Source organism: Stegodyphus dumicola, chromosome 4 (assembly GCF_044657685.1).
Source record: "Stegodyphus dumicola isolate Sdum_Otavi_A_Nest chromosome 4, ASM4465768v1".
In the NCBI taxonomy this organism is placed as follows: Eukaryota; Metazoa; Arthropoda; class Arachnida; order Araneae; family Eresidae; genus Stegodyphus; species Stegodyphus dumicola.
The window spans coordinates 236,937,201-236,953,081 of record NC_140771.1 but is presented as its reverse complement, the minus strand read 5'-3'; the positions used below and the strand labels follow the sequence as shown (position 1 = coordinate 236,953,081).

The 15,881-nt window shown below is 32.7% G+C and overlaps 2 protein-coding genes across 2 annotated transcripts in view; both read right to left on the bottom strand.

Annotated features, from left to right (window-relative positions):
• Nucleotides 1-15,881, bottom strand: part of LOC118194880 (papilin-like) — a 130,465-nt gene that overhangs the window by 33,144 nt on the left and 81,440 nt on the right. The window contains exon 5 of the mRNA XM_085814414.1: nt 4,943-5,128. Coding sequence (XP_085670540.1) covers nt 4,943-5,128 — 186 coding nt within the window. The remainder of the gene's footprint in view (nt 1-4,942; nt 5,129-15,881) is intronic.
• LOC118194883 (von Willebrand factor-like) overlaps nt 1-15,881 on the bottom strand; it is a 55,602-nt gene that overhangs the window by 2,245 nt on the left and 37,476 nt on the right. The window contains exons 6-8 of the mRNA XM_085816095.1: nt 13,817-13,996; nt 8,911-9,072; nt 199-360 (exon numbers count right to left, since the gene is read on the bottom strand). Of these exons, the coding sequence (XP_085672221.1) occupies nt 13,956-13,996 (41 nt within the window). The 3' untranslated portion in view covers nt 199-360; nt 8,911-9,072; nt 13,817-13,955. The remainder of the gene's footprint in view (nt 1-198; nt 361-8,910; nt 9,073-13,816; nt 13,997-15,881) is intronic.

Here is a 15,881-nt window from a genome sequence, read left to right as displayed (position 1 = left end):
TTTAGTTGAATGGAAATACGTATAAATTTTTCAAGCAAAAAAAAAAAAAAAATTTTCTGTAATTTAGAATAAGAAACAAAAATTAAGTGTTTTGTTTTAGGACGAACGGAAAAGTAATTTTGCCTTTCGTTTAGAGATTAGTGACCATAATCATGACAAAAATTTAAACAAAGCTTTAGGTTTCTTCAAATGTCTTACCAACACACGTATTTTCACACAGCTTTCTGGTTCTAAAGTTGTTTTTGTTTCCATGGCAACCTCCATAAATGAAAGGTTCGCATTTTCTAGTTTTGTTATTAAAATAAAATCGGTGGAAGATGTGTCTGCACGGTCCGGACTGCCTCCGTTGTTGGCAAGCACCTGTATAGGTCATAATTTATGAAGCAACATTTATTAGTAAATATGCGTGCAGCAATTAAAATAGAGATAGTAATAGAGAATCTACAGCAGATAAAAGTTGAAACTCTTGTTTAAATGTAGTGTAAACAAAAATATTTAAAAAATATTGTACAACAGAGTAGAGTGAAATTTTTTTTTAATTATTGTTCTTATTAATTAAATAATTTAGAAATTTTTTAAAAACATATCTGGACGTGTTGCCGTTTATTGAACATGTTTAACGTGCAAAATTTCTTCCAAATTACATCTGATCTTTGCCTGCTGAATTCTGCCTAAACTTTTCCCAATTACACCAATTAAATTAAGTTTGGCATATTAATATTCTATATCTTGGCTGCACAAAATATCAAGCTTTTCAATTCTAAACGAAGCTGTTCAAATTTTTGAAGTTACGTACAGACACCTGGGTACAAACGTCCAGATTGCTGTACTGAAAAAATATATTACCTATTATTTATTAATTATTATAGTAAATATAAAAAAATAAAAATACATAAATAAGAAAACACGTAAAATGCATGCAGAGTAAACTAAATTAGGCGATGTAACGAGTTAGATTTACTCGATGGTGTTCGATCATTAACGTTACGTCTCGTCAAGGAATATGCATTGTTAACGGAGGAACAGCTAGCATTAGCTGAAAGGCTCTTTGCTTTCCACACCATAAAACACAATCAGAAGTTTCAGATCAATTGATTGTATGTCGCAAATGATCAAAACTTGTACGACAGAAAATTTGCATTTGCAAGGACAAAAACCGAAGCAGTTATTTGTAATGTTTTTTCACTATATTCGTTTTCACAATTGCAGAAAGATTTAGATTTTATATGCACATTTATATCCATATATTATCATGCTTAATATTATTTCCCACAATTGTTACACTTTTTGATCCAGAAACAGGAATTAAAATTAGAATATTATATTTTGTTTCATTGCCGGGTGAAACTTCACAAATAATTTTTGATTCAATAAGTACTATTTTAAAAAATAATAAGTTTAACAATAAAATTATTGCCTATTCTGAGGATAACACTAACGCAAATTTTGATAGAAAAGCTAGAAGAGGCAACAATAACGTTTTTACGAAACTTAACGAACATTTGAACCAATAAATTATTGGCGTAGGTTGTGCAGCACACATTCTACACAGTACTATTCAAACAGCATCTGACTTACTTCCAGTGGATCTTTAAAATATTAATGCAAAAATTTATTCGTATTTATATATATATGTTACGGTGAAACACCGAAATCTGGAGAATGTCGACTTTCACCGGTGAATGTCAACATTCACATAGTCGCTTGGTGTATGTCCGAAATATTTTCCAAATACTCTTATTTCTGACTTACACCGGTGAATGCCGACATTCACCATGTACTAATGGTGAATGTTGAACATATAAGAATATTATATTTCCTTCTCCGTAATTCATTCGCGAAAAAACGCACTTGAGACTCAGAATAAGAACTTAAGAACATAATAACTTAAAACACACAGTACATTCAAAATGAGAAAGGAAAATAATAGAAGTTATAAACTTACCAGATTATGTGATTCAAATCTTATTTATTGCAACAACTTAAACTATTATGACACTTTGAATTGCACAAGAGGCCCTTGCTTTTACAACTGCATTTATTTGTGGAACACTTTCTTTTGGAATGGCAGCGTGTACATATACTCCTCTCTTTTCGACCTACACCAGAGCATTTCTGTGATTGCCGACATACACCGGCGAGGGTCCGAATGTACAAGAATGTAAAGAAATATTCGATCTTTCACCGACGTATTTGGTGAATGCTGACATTCTCCGGTGAAAGTCGACATTCTCCAATTTCGGTCTTTCACGGTAACATATATACACTGTTAATGTTGGAAGTTTGAAGCATTTTTGTTCAAGCGCAGAAATCGAATATAAAAGAATTATTGGTTACAGCAAAACACGATGGCTAGCTCTTTTACCAGCTGTAGAAAATATTTTAAAAATATACGAACCATTAAAATCATACTTTGCAGCTCTTTCTTGAATATGACACATCACAAATTTGGCATCAGTTCTTCCACAACCAAGCTACATTATTTCACAATGCTGTGAAAATTATTGAAGTGGACAAAATTTTAATTACGGAAGTGTCAAATGAAATCAATAATTTAAAACAAAATTGCGAGAAAAAATTGATAACGATTACGTTCCTTAAGATATTTGAAAGGACATCACTAGGTTGGAAAAACAACATGCTATGGGCCATTAAACGACCTAATTTTCTGAAAGAAGTCAGAAATTTTTATAATAACTGAATAAAATATCTTGAACAGACAGTTTAATTCAAGGATATTAAAAATTTTTATTGGGTGACATTAAAAAAGGAGATTTTATGGGAATGTGTGGAAAAATCTTTTTAATATATTAGTAACCATTTTCCGAAAAATAATATTTTCGAAAATGATCTTTTTTATGAGGTATCATTTTTAAAAATATACGTTATTGAATAAAAAATTAAATGTTCGTTGTCTGAAAATGTGGAAACAGATAAAAAAACGGACGGAGTTATTCCTTCATTTTAAACAGAATAATATTCCTTATGAAAATATTTTGAAAATTGCAGAACATGCGCTCTCCCTTCCAGCAACAAATAGAACGTGTTTTTTCTAGTATCAATAAAATATGGACAACTGAAAACACGCAGTTGAACAGTAAAACTTTAAAGTATGTATTAAGCGTAAAATATTATTTGACCAATTTATGTGAGAAATTTCCCGCCATTTTAATAAACGATCGGAATCTATTGCAAAGCATTCACTCGGATAAAAAATATGACCGCGAAAGAAAACCATAATATTTTTTTAATAAAATTTTTAATTAATTAAAAAACATAATATTCAAACTATAGTTTTCTACAAATATTTTTACAGTTACCAATAGTTAATAATAAATATATTTTTGTATATTTATGTATAAGTAAATGAAGGTATACAATAATAGACATTTTTTTGAATTATTGGTCTGCTTTCATAACTAAACTACAAACTTCATTTCATTCCATTTGTCCCGCTTTGTCCCGATGAAAATGTGATCACTTTACACTGAAGCCTCTGGTCACGAATTTAATTTGTTCCTAAAAGCCGTTCGCCAACCGAAATTTTCGCAAATCGAAACAAATCAGCAAATTCGTTCCTGAAGCAGAGATGATTACTTATTTAAACTCTACAACAGTAATTTGCGCACAATTCGTAAACCAAGAACCGATGGATATTATTAAATATAAACAAAATAGCATAAATAATAAAAACAGAAATGATTTTAGAGAGATAAAATAGACAAAAACTTTGATTTTCTGTACCTGTACAAAGAGTAGATAAAATGAGTAGAAAATGTTGAAGAAAATGTTATTGCTTGGATGCGAAATTCTCTTCCATAAAAACATTAGGTTGCATTAGATTAGGTTATTTGAATACAGCAAAGTCACTAAGCCTATTTTTCTAATAGGAAGGGTGCTTTCGTGGAAAACGTTCTGAGGAAAATTGGCTCGTATTCACGATATACATGGGGAATACCACAAAACCCAACCTTGCAACCAGTCCGTCCGCCTGAGAGCGGGGACCAAGCCAGGTCGAACTATCAGTGGTCTTAACCACTCGACCACTGGTGGGGCTAACTATCTTTAAGGCGCATCTTCTTCTTTCTATTTATTTATTTATTTTTATTTTTATTTATTTATACATATATTTTGCTTTATTTCTAAACTCGACTCTTTTCTGCATGAAAGTCAATGAACATCATTTTCACTAAATTTTGCCCAATTTGATTTCCTGTTACCTACTTCTTAAATTGTTTTTAAAGTGAGACATGGCATTATAATTGAGAATGCTCATTCTATTACTTTATCAAAGTGAAATCTATACTTCAAAACTTAGCATCTTATTTCATTTTCCACCAGCTTTGCGGATCAGAAAACCAGGCTGTTTCTGAAGTTATGTTAGTGCTTTTATGTTCAGATTACTTTTATAGTCCTCTAATAACTTCTTCACGTCTTCAGTGTTAACTTCCTAACATAAGATTCTACCTAAAGATACAATACCATAAAATAAGCGTTCTTAAGTATCCAGGGGCTCAAAGTCTTTGCCTGAAACCGAGTTTGGCCATAATTTTCTCCAAGGAAAATCCAGATTCCTCAAATTCTGTTACTGTCAGGCCTTGTTAATGAGAGTTAATGAGAGGCAATATTAAAATGAACTTTTTCGGAAATCCTTGAGTGGAGTGTTAATTTTGTGATACAAATTACCCCAAAAAACGTTTCAAAATTATATGTTGTCGACGTAAGTGTTCATAACTCGAGACACTGTTCGTCATCTAAGCCGTTTTTGGAGAGTTAAATTTCACGTAACGAACTGTTCGGGAAGTGAGACGTTTGTGATCCTAGGTCTCACTATATTTACAAAACAAGTTGGACAACTTTCTAAATGGCAACACTTATTTACAAAGCAAGTGAAAAATGGTAAACATTTGCTACATTGATAGATGCAGTGAAATGTATTTACTTAGTATACGAAGTGGGCAATTTTCTGGTTTCACACAACGGCCATCTTTTGTCTTTAAATATCCTTTATCGCAAAAGCATCCTGAAACACACTTTTCCAGGCATACTTTGCTAGGGTCTCGATATTTTTCACAGCTGAAGACACAAGGTGAGCTGCATACCTCAAAATGCTGCTTCTCAGGGCACTCTGTTTACGAAAAGAGAAAACTCTCATTGAATCCCTTTTTATGCACATGTAAACGAATACAAAAATTAAAAATGTATTTATATATATGAACACATACGTATACATGTGTAAGATAAAAGAATTAAAACTAACGCATTATGAATTAGGATTTCATCCTGAACACAGCTTACTTCCTTCTACACTTCGACGTAGCTTTACTTACTTATTTACCACCAGCTGAGTTGCTGTAGCGCCTGTTGTATGACTATCAGCATTTGTACTCAATTGGTGGAGCATTCTATTGTCGCTAGGTCTAGCCAAAAATCTCTATAGAATATTACAATTTGTAGCGGAATTTATAAAGTTACTTCAGAAGATGGATATGTTTGACCTGGGGTTATAAAAGAGACCCTGTCAAGACTTTGACTGTGCTGAACGAGGATTTTAGCAGTGTCTTATGCATTGTGATTCTGAGTTTACGGAGAATGTTTACTCTAGACGTCAGTGGTAACTGTAATATAAAAAGTTATTCAGGTGCATTATACTAAACAATATCAACTAGGTATATTAATGTACATCATATGTGCTGTTCACATATTTGCAGAGTTCCTGTGTAATATCTGCTTGTCACATTCATAATAGTCTCTTGTGTTATTCACTTATTTACGTTTCGCTTATAATTCACTTATGTATGCTACTTGCTGCTCTCTTCTTACACTGCAAAGTTATCAAAAATATAAACGTTTTGAAAAAGGTACGAGTACTGCGACAAGCTATGGCCGCAACACGTTGACTGAAATAAAGATGAATACTTATTCTGCCTCGGCTGTTAAGTTTCTCTTCATTATGGACCAACATTCTGTGCAATCAATATTTCTGCAACATCTATGTCTATTGCTTCATTATAGTGTCGAAATGCTATATTTCTCCATCTACGTCATCAACTGTTTTTAATAATTTCACATCTAAGTTTGCTTCATTGCGTACATGCACACACACACGCACACACACACACATATATATGCACTATATACAAATGTGATTGTACAGACATTAGGTATTTTTATGCATGAAATATGAGCAATGCTCTCACCAGGACTCGAACCTAGACCTCTCGAATTACCCGCCGAGTTTGCTACTGTTACACCACGAAGGCACGCAAGAAAGGAAGGAGAACATATCTTATATACTCCCTCTTTTGAAGGGTGACTGGGGATTAGGGGACCCAATTGCCAAATCCTGATGATGAAGAATCATCTTCTACCACCTTTTTCTAGTTCAGGCGCCACTGTAGAGTCATTAGGTTCATGAATACATCTTCCTATATGAATAATTTTCAGAAACCACAAGTATTATTTGTATTATAATAAATAACCACCGAATCCCTACAGCATTCAAGTGAGATGAAAAGGGAGTTGAAATATGCAAAAGATGCCTCAATGTTTTTAGTTCTTCGATTTATTTACGGTAATTAGGTGTCACATGCTATAAATAAATTTTATATGAGATACGATTTACGACTAAGTTTTACAGGCAGAGGTCAATAAGCACATATTAAGTGTTATATTGTAAATATGCTGTCTTAAAAATGGTAAGTGCAACGACACTATATTGTAAGCGCAAAAATTAAAACAATATCTTTCTGGTTGTCCTCCAAGTGATGAGAGAGTACAGATGTACCCAGAGCAGAGAACTCATGCAGTCTTGAAGAGAAGAGTATAACCCTGTAATTACACACAAAGTTTCCAAAGAACGACAGAGAAGTGAAGCAAGCAAAGGACTTATTTTTCTTCAATAAAAGGACTTGCCATAGAATTTTCTCTTTCCAGCATATGGCCTTTCGCAAAATTTGAACTTTAGAATACAAAGCAATTAGTTGAAAAGCAATTTAGTGTTCACCTTATCCGAATAACATAATATTCATATTATAATTTCAAGTTTTATACATTTCATATATGTGGGACAGTAATCTGATACGTTAACGTGTGTTTAGAACATGTATTTTTGGAATTGTAATAAGCTTAGCAGGCGAGTGTAGCGGAACTCCGGCACCATGACGGTGATGATCGCTAGCCCGGTTTTGAACTATGGTTTGGGCTTTGGTTTCGGTCTGGAAGACCGTGTAAAAAGTTAAATTTTGTAATTTTAACAATTAAGTCCTTTAAATTTAAGAATATCAAAACATGAATCTTTGTATCATTTAAAACATTTTTGTAGTTGCAAGTATACGCCTACGACCAACGATTTGGAAAGTAGTTGAGTAAGGGTTTTTGAGGACACGGTATCAGGACTTGTGTTTCTCTTGATTTGCTTTGGAAACATGGTATGTCCTGAATAAGAACAGGGAGCTTACTCAAGCTATGTTCGAGATTTGTGTATAACAGACGACACAAGCAGGAAGGGTATACAAAACCCTTTATTTTCAATACTTTACAGGTACTTCCGAACTTCGGAATACAGAGACCAACCACTTGTGGTCTGAACGTAAGAATATAAAACTCTAACTAAAAGCTAACTTTGAATTAGTATACAAATGCCTAGCACTAAGACTGGCCTTTATTTAAAAGGGTACGTATGTAGTACGCCGAGCTGCTGAAACTACAATACGTTTGCAAATATCAAGAGGGCTATACCTCTGGCCTTAAAGGCAACCAGTAACCGAGTGAAAACTCGTAAAACTGCAGTGGCAAGCGGCTTGCTTCCTAAAACTTCTTTTCTCTCAATAACTCTTGGCAAAAAGCCACAACTTAAATACTTGGGCGTTAGCAAGACAAACAAGTTAAAGCATTTAATTCTAGCCGGAAGTAGAAAATAAGAAGAGATAGTACAGTTTTAAAATAAAATAAACGTTAGTAAAACTTAGGATCCTTACAACGGTATTACAATATCTTACAATGCTATATTTGATGTGTCCCCTAATGTGGGAACATGAGACAATATCACTTAAATTCTTAGTACAATGCTGGTGTCTCCGTCTCCGGTCAACTGTCAACTGTGGATACTGTGTATATTGCAGACTACGAAGTAAAATAAAGTTTAGCTTCTTTTACGTATTGATTTCGTATGATATCGTAAAACTCTTCGTATTGATTCGTATGATTTCGTTTTCAACTATTGATTTCATTCGATTCATTTCGTAAAAACTTGCGAATACATTACGTGGAATCATGAACTATTATTCAGAGATTTATATATACTATTTTATAAAAAAAAAGCAAAAAAAAAAAAATTCGTTTCATTCTCAAGACGTTTTATGGCATTAAAAGAAATTTTTAGGCCAGAAGGGATCGTTTTGGCATTTTGCGTTGAAACTGTTGCCACCAAATATTATAGACCTGAACTAAAGATATTAAATAATGAAGAATCTGCATAAACGTATGTATGTTTCGCGCACTGTTGTAAAACAAAGGTACTCAGAGCCATCAAGTTTTAAATAATGTAATTCTCCACCGATTATGGGCATCTGGAAGCACTAAACTGGAATTTGGAATAAAACTATTTTAATTAACAGCTCAACAATTACAAATCGAGAAATGGCAACATTGTACGGGGAAAAACATTTTTATCTCCTGCGCGCGAGGCTATGGATGGGAAATTCTAAAGATATGCTCATTTTAAAATTATTTAGCGATATTGTTTTTGAATTGAATTTTATGGTTTAAGTGCGAAGACCACGATATTTAGTAAATAAAGGTAACTCACAAAACGTTAAAAAAAATGCCCCTTTGGGCGTAATGTAAAATCTGCAAGCTTTCAGATTTAAAAAAAGAAAAAATTATTAAGTCTCTGCAGAATTTTCTTACCAACACAAGTGGCTTCACACTGCTGTTTAGTCATAAAGTTGTTTCTGTTTCCAAGGCAGCCTCCATATATAAAGATTTCGCATTGCCTTGTCTTGTTATTAAAATAAAATCTTTGAATCCTTAATGTGCACGGTCCCGACTGCTTCTGCTGTTTGCAAACACCTGCATGGTCATATTTTATGAGGCAAGATTATAATATGAAGCAAGTATTTTATGAAGCGAAGAATAAGTGTAGTTTAGTATATAATAATTAAAAGAACAACATTAAGATAATATTTATACAATAATTAAAAGAACAACATTAAGATAATATTTATACAATAATTAAAAGAACAACATTAAGGTGTTGGTGTATTTAATTATGGCAAAGCACACGAGGGCTATCTGCCTAAAGGAAGGGATGCCTTTCGTGGAGGACTTTCTAAGGGAAACTGGCTCGTATACACGTTACACATGGGGAAAACCACGAAAACGCCCATGCAGCCAGCCCGTTCGCGGGATTCAAACCTCAGACCGAACTACCAGTGTTCAGCGTCTTTACCGCTCGGCTGCTGGTGGGCGAACAACATTAAGATAATATTTACACAATAATTAAAAGAACAACATTAAGATAATATTTATACAATAATTAAAAGAACAACATTAAGATAATATTTATACAATAATTACAAGAAGAACAATATTAAGATAATATTTATACAATTATTAAAAGAACATTAAAATAATATTTATACAATAATTAAAAGAAGAAAGTTAAGAGAATTTTTACAATAAATAAAATTTGAGTTTCATTATTATCAAAAGATAGTTGGAATTTGCTTCCATTCAAAAATCTTTCTTTGCAACCGTTATCATTAACCATTTAGTTAAACATGTCTAAGCAATTTCATTGTAAGTGAAAAACCCATAGCATCATGAAAACACATTTTCCTTTATATAATTCAGCTTTGTTCATAAATTATTCAGCTTTTGTGGGCTATTTTGCAGCTTTTAGTCTAGGTTTACATAATACATAATTAAAGTTATATATTGTTTCATCCATGAATCAAACAACCGCTTAAGGGGACAAGGGGACGTTCAGATTTGTAAATTTCCTTCAAAAATTCGAAATTTCATTTTTTGTTTCTAAAAATAAAGAATAATGTAAGTGATGTTTACAAAAAATAATTTTTAAGTTGCGATGAAAATTAATCATTTTATAAGGAAATTTCGTTTTCGACATGGACATTTAAATGCGTTTAAAGGGCATTTAAAGGGCTGCCATATTTGTTTTTGGTGTCATTATCAAGTATAAAAAGTTACATAAAATTGAGTAAATATATAGTTTATTACCACAAAATCAATTGGTAGGTCAGGCAAAATATGATTAGCACAACCAATAGAATTCAAGGAATTGTGTCTACATTTATGCCATATACCATGAAACGACACTCCAGTGTCAATAATATGCTCACCTTTCATAGATGGATACCAGCTTTCATGTTATTCCTTACTATTTTCTGGACAACTCAAATACCTTCTCTTTTATACCTTTGATCACATTTACAAGCTGAACAACACATTTACTGCAAGCTTTCCTATCCATTGCTTGATTCCAAGAGACACTGAAAACTGTTCTGTAACCGAATGTCCTCCACCAATATTTAGAAAGAGTTTGACGCGCTTTTGTTTCAAATTGCCATTATGCAATCAATCAAAGACTTGAATAGATTAAATCCATTTCATTTATATAATATTGTATTTGCAATGCTATGCAGAATAACTAAACAAAATTTTTAGACAATAATATTTGAAATATAGGTAAAAGTAGGTTAGCAAGTAAATACAAGTTTACGTGATGTACCGTGTGTTATGCTTGTCTACAGAGCATAGCACATAAAATTGATTCTGTTTAAACTAAATGAATAAAATTGAGCTGAGAAAGAATTAATAAATTAAGTAGTAATATAATAGAAAGCCGAAGCATTTATAAGTCATTTTTAGGTATGTAAGTAAAAGTAAATCTTTAGAATGTGTTTTCACGGATTTCAGATTTTTGAAAATTTTGAGTACTGAATTTATCTCTTGCGTTTTAATTGTTTTCGAATTATTTTCATACTTGATTTATATCATTCCAATACTATTCATAAGAGAACTGTGCATCCATTTTACTTTTGATGAACTTTTCTAGGAATTGTTAGGCTTTTCGTAAAATAACGACTCATAAAAATTAAAAAAATTGTGAAAAATTTAATAAATAATTTATTTTTCAATGATGTTTCATCCTATTTTAAAATGCATGCCCAATTTTATTTATCATTTGATATAGATTCATTAGGAAAATTATTGTAAGTTTCTGATTAATTTTTATGCTCAAGGGCTATATGAATATAAGTATAAAAACGTAAAAATACATAAAATTATTTTACTTTTTTTCTGAAAAATTTTACTTCTATCGTTATAAAATTGTATATTTAGGTAAATACATGCACAATACACATAACTGAAAAATATTTTAAAGTTTGAACAAAAAGTAAGAATTTTTCATTTAAACGTCCCGTGTCCCCTTAAGTACATCGCCACTGCTCTAAATGATTTATTGTTGAGTGTAAGCGACTGTAGACGGATCGACCCTACAGCGTGTCGCGGCGTGGGTGATGTACGTAACCGGAACCTGTCTGACGCAATTGCCAGTACGTGTGAGCAGAAAGACTTAGCAGGTGCAAAACAAGACATTTTTCTAATTTCTCTGTCTCTCTGTGAGGATTTTGATCAATTCGTAAACATACTCTGAATTCCGACTTTTAGACATACTGAAATCAATAATTACAAGGTATGTAGTGTGTATATACCCTATAGTTGCTTTCTTGTTAGATTTGTTTGTGTACTCTCTAATCATCCAGGATGTTTTCTTACAGAGATTTGCTTACAAACTGATGACTGTAACAACCCACGATGAACAAAGCTAAGCGAACAGGCACTTGTAATTTTAATGAAGAAGGAGAGCACTAGCTTTGCTTTATAAACCATAAAGATAAATATATATGCCTTTTAAACGACAGAAGTAAAGCAATTCCAAATAAAAGCAACCTTGAGAAAGATATTTTAAAACGGTGCGTCCGAAGTTTGACTTAGAGTATTTTGAACTTTCTGAACTTTGAAGAAATAAAATTTTTCATCGATTTCGAAGTAACAATCTATTTTTACCAAACTGTTGGAAACCTCAAAGACAGCAACAATCGCATTGATTATAGTTTCGTATATAGTTGCTAAAAAAAACCATATACAGATTCAGCGGTAATACAGAGGCTGTTCACACATTTTTTAGACGATGTATATTGTATTCACAAAACTAAATTACATAAAATTCTTGTGTTTTAAATGTTCTATTTGACATCCCTTATTCTGAACTATCTTTCGACACCGCAATTTCCAGGATGATAATGCCTTTTGAAGTGGCAGAAGAGATATTTTATCCCAATCCTCCCAAACAGCTTTCCAGAGTCCTGTTAGGGTTTTGGGACAACGTTTGGATAATGCGGTTTTTAAAAAGGTGACACATCGGGAGATTTAGTAGGGATATCAGTAAAGGGTATGGCCTTGATACCAGGTTTTTGTTCCATTTCTTGTAGGAAATTTACAGTGGATTTTGATGTGTGACTGCTAGCTCTGTCCTGATGAAGTCTCACAGCTTGATGACACTGTGGGTAAAGCGATGGTATTTCATTCAGAAAAATTGGCGATAAAATATGTTTCTGATAGTATTTGGAGTTAATCTTGACATTTTTTGCACTCTCTTTATTTTAAACTTGCCATTATAAGAAAAACCAGCAACAATCAAGAATCCCTTAGAAAAACTTTCTTTCGATTCTTTGAACAATGTACTTAAATTTTTTCCTCCCCTTTTATGATAATAAATGGCTCTTTTTTTTTTTTGTTACAATCATTTAAATACATCCATGCTTCATCTATTGTGACGATTGTTTTCCATTTTTAATTGGATAAGTGTTTCTCATATAGAATTCTGCAGCGTGTCCTGCGTCGAGCGATATGCTTTGGAAGAAGACGATTCACATTTCGTTTTTTTTCTTTCTTAAAGTTTAAATCAACGTTTATCATTTTGTTTACAGTGGACACCGAGCATTTTAATGATTATTTAACTGTTATTTGAGTAGGGGGATTTTTCTTTTAACATTAAACAACGTACCTTTGCAATAGTCGAAGACGTCCGTTTTTTCCTTGGATACTTGTTTGGAATTTTTGTCCCACTTGAGGCTCCAATTTGACGTTTTGTTCCTTTCTTGTTGATGATATTACCTATCGACGCTTTAGATATCACAACACCATGACTCTCACATCGTTTTTGGATAACGTAGTATGCATATTTCTCTTCGGAAAGAGCGGAAATGTAGCCTTCGAACCACTGCTTTGTTAAATTCGCCATTTTGAATAAAAACAAAACTCTCAAGTCACAGACGATAGTTTTAACTTTTAAAAACATAGTACAATTGCAATTACTTCTTTTGCAGCAAACGATTTTTTATTACCGCTTACCAAAATCGTCTAAAAAATGTGCGAACAGCCTCTGTAAAAGAAGCAATGTTGGAATCTGCAGGTGTACCTTTTGCAGGTTTTAAAAATAAAAATGAAGTTGTTTCGGCCATAAATGCCATGCGATTTTCAGCTAGAAATTTTAAAAGAAGAATCTACATTTGTGTGCAACCATTTGTATTATTATTGTGTTGCATGCTGTAAATTTCAGAGAAAATATAAAGGAAATAATGAAAACAATTATTCTTTGAAAAGGGATTGATGCTAGAAACGGATTGTGAGTCCCGTTTTAAATGATGCTATACAACTTGCTGCTTGAGCACATTTATACATTCTAAACAATAAATAAGTCTTCAAAAATAAAAATCATACGTACGAGGACAATTCTCTGGAGTTACACATTGCCCATTTTCATCTTTTAGAAAGCCTTTATTGCAGAAACAACCTTTAACACACATTTCGACCTCTGGTCGTTCGAAATCTTCCGAATTGTCGCAGGTAGTGGGATAGGCACTTCAACATTCTTCGAAATGCTCATTTTCAGGACAATCAACTGCTATAAAAGATCACAATTTATGAAACACATTTTTACGTCCACACGATAGTAGTATTAAAATCAAGCAAACATTTATTAATTTTTCTGGTAAGCTTGACATCATCTTGCATAATTTCGTGTTGGAGACGTCGAAACAACCAGTAATGCATCTTCTGGATTTTTTTAAAAGTAGCATAATTAACCCTTTGATGCGCGCGATGTTATTTTTGTAATGTTTTTCCTAAAAAACTCTAGAAATCGAATATTACGATCCTAGAGACAAATAATATATGAATTTAAAAAAAATCTACCCTCGCCCATTGATCTGTGGTTGGTGGTTTCGCTGTGAAACTAGCGCGCGTTTAGGACTTTGAAATTTACTGAGTTAGTAAGAAAAAACAACTTAACTTTTTCCATGCGTATTTCCAATGAATGACGAAATTTTCGAATTAAAAAAACATTTTATTTAAAAATTGCATTATATCTAAATTTTTTACTTTATTTTACAAAGTAAATCGTCAAAAATGAAAAATTAAATATTTATGTAATTTTTCTACTGCAGTGAAAACATAAGAACGTACTTAATAAGGAAGTTCGGATAAACAGATAAAAAGGACTCAGTAGAGTAAAAAAAAATTCAGTAAATCTTTTTAAATGTCAAAGAACAAAGATATTTTTTATGAAACTGTTCAAAGCATGTTTTGTTGTTTTTTGCATGTGTCATGCCTCGCGCTCGTTCAAACACGAGGTGGGTTCTTCTGTGTAAACTTACCATAGTGGGAAAATAACACTTGTCCGCTTTGACATTTTCTTCACTAATTTATTACACAAACTGCACTATTGATACACCATACAACGAATACACTGTAAAATAAACTATATACAATATATATATATACAAGGCGCGCAAAAGAAATTAAAACATATTTCCTTTCTCTACGTTCTCACACGGTATGCTCGCCGGTCCAACTCCCAGTGCCCTCTCCGTCCAGTCTTTCTTCCCCCCACCAGCCTGCCTCGACCTGTTTTTCCGGGGTAAGTCACTTCCATTCTTCGTCATTCATCAGGGAAAGGAACTTCACAGCATGCATAAGCCAACATTGCACGTTTCGCACTCGTATCTTGTTCTACGAGATTTCTCCCTTATGCTACAAAATGTACACCGCTGGGATTTACATTTTACTGGCATATGTTCTGCGTTAAATATTTTAAATTTGCATAATAATATGATTAAAATATTTTAAATTTAATTAAATTTTTACGCGATTTCTATTCTTAATTATCGAAAAATATAATTGCCTTTTATTTAAACCATACAAGATAATATAGAAATTCATAATGCTAGCATAGGAGAGCAAGCGTCTTGAGCTCAGAGAAAAATCTCTGGAAATGAAAGACATTTTCTCTGGGCAGGTGCCTGTATTGTTTAGTAATAAAATAACTTGTCAAAGGCCTCTTATCAATATCCGAATAAAAATAAACATTCCTATTTGAAAGCAGCAAACACCATTGTGAAGAGCAGTTAGTGGTTCCAGGGTGAGAACACTGAGCCTTTAGGGTCTTGTGAGCATTGTAACACAATGCTTTAGTGGCTCAGTGGTCGCACCCTGAAACCGCAAAGCAAATGCCATAAATATACACAGTTTTGTATATGTAATTTATCTAGCGCGTTCTCAAGTGAAACTTCTGCAGGGCAGCCGTAACGCGCTTCAAGCGTTCTTCTACATTTTAAAACTTTTAAACGTTTAAAAGGTTTTCTAAATGTTTACTTGTTTGAGTTTTTATTTTTGTTTGTTCTAATACCTCCTAGAGGGCAGTACTAATCAGGCATTCTATTTCTAATTGAATTTCCCACCCCGGGTTTTATGAATATTAGCGCCGTTTTACAATAGATAAAAGACATCTT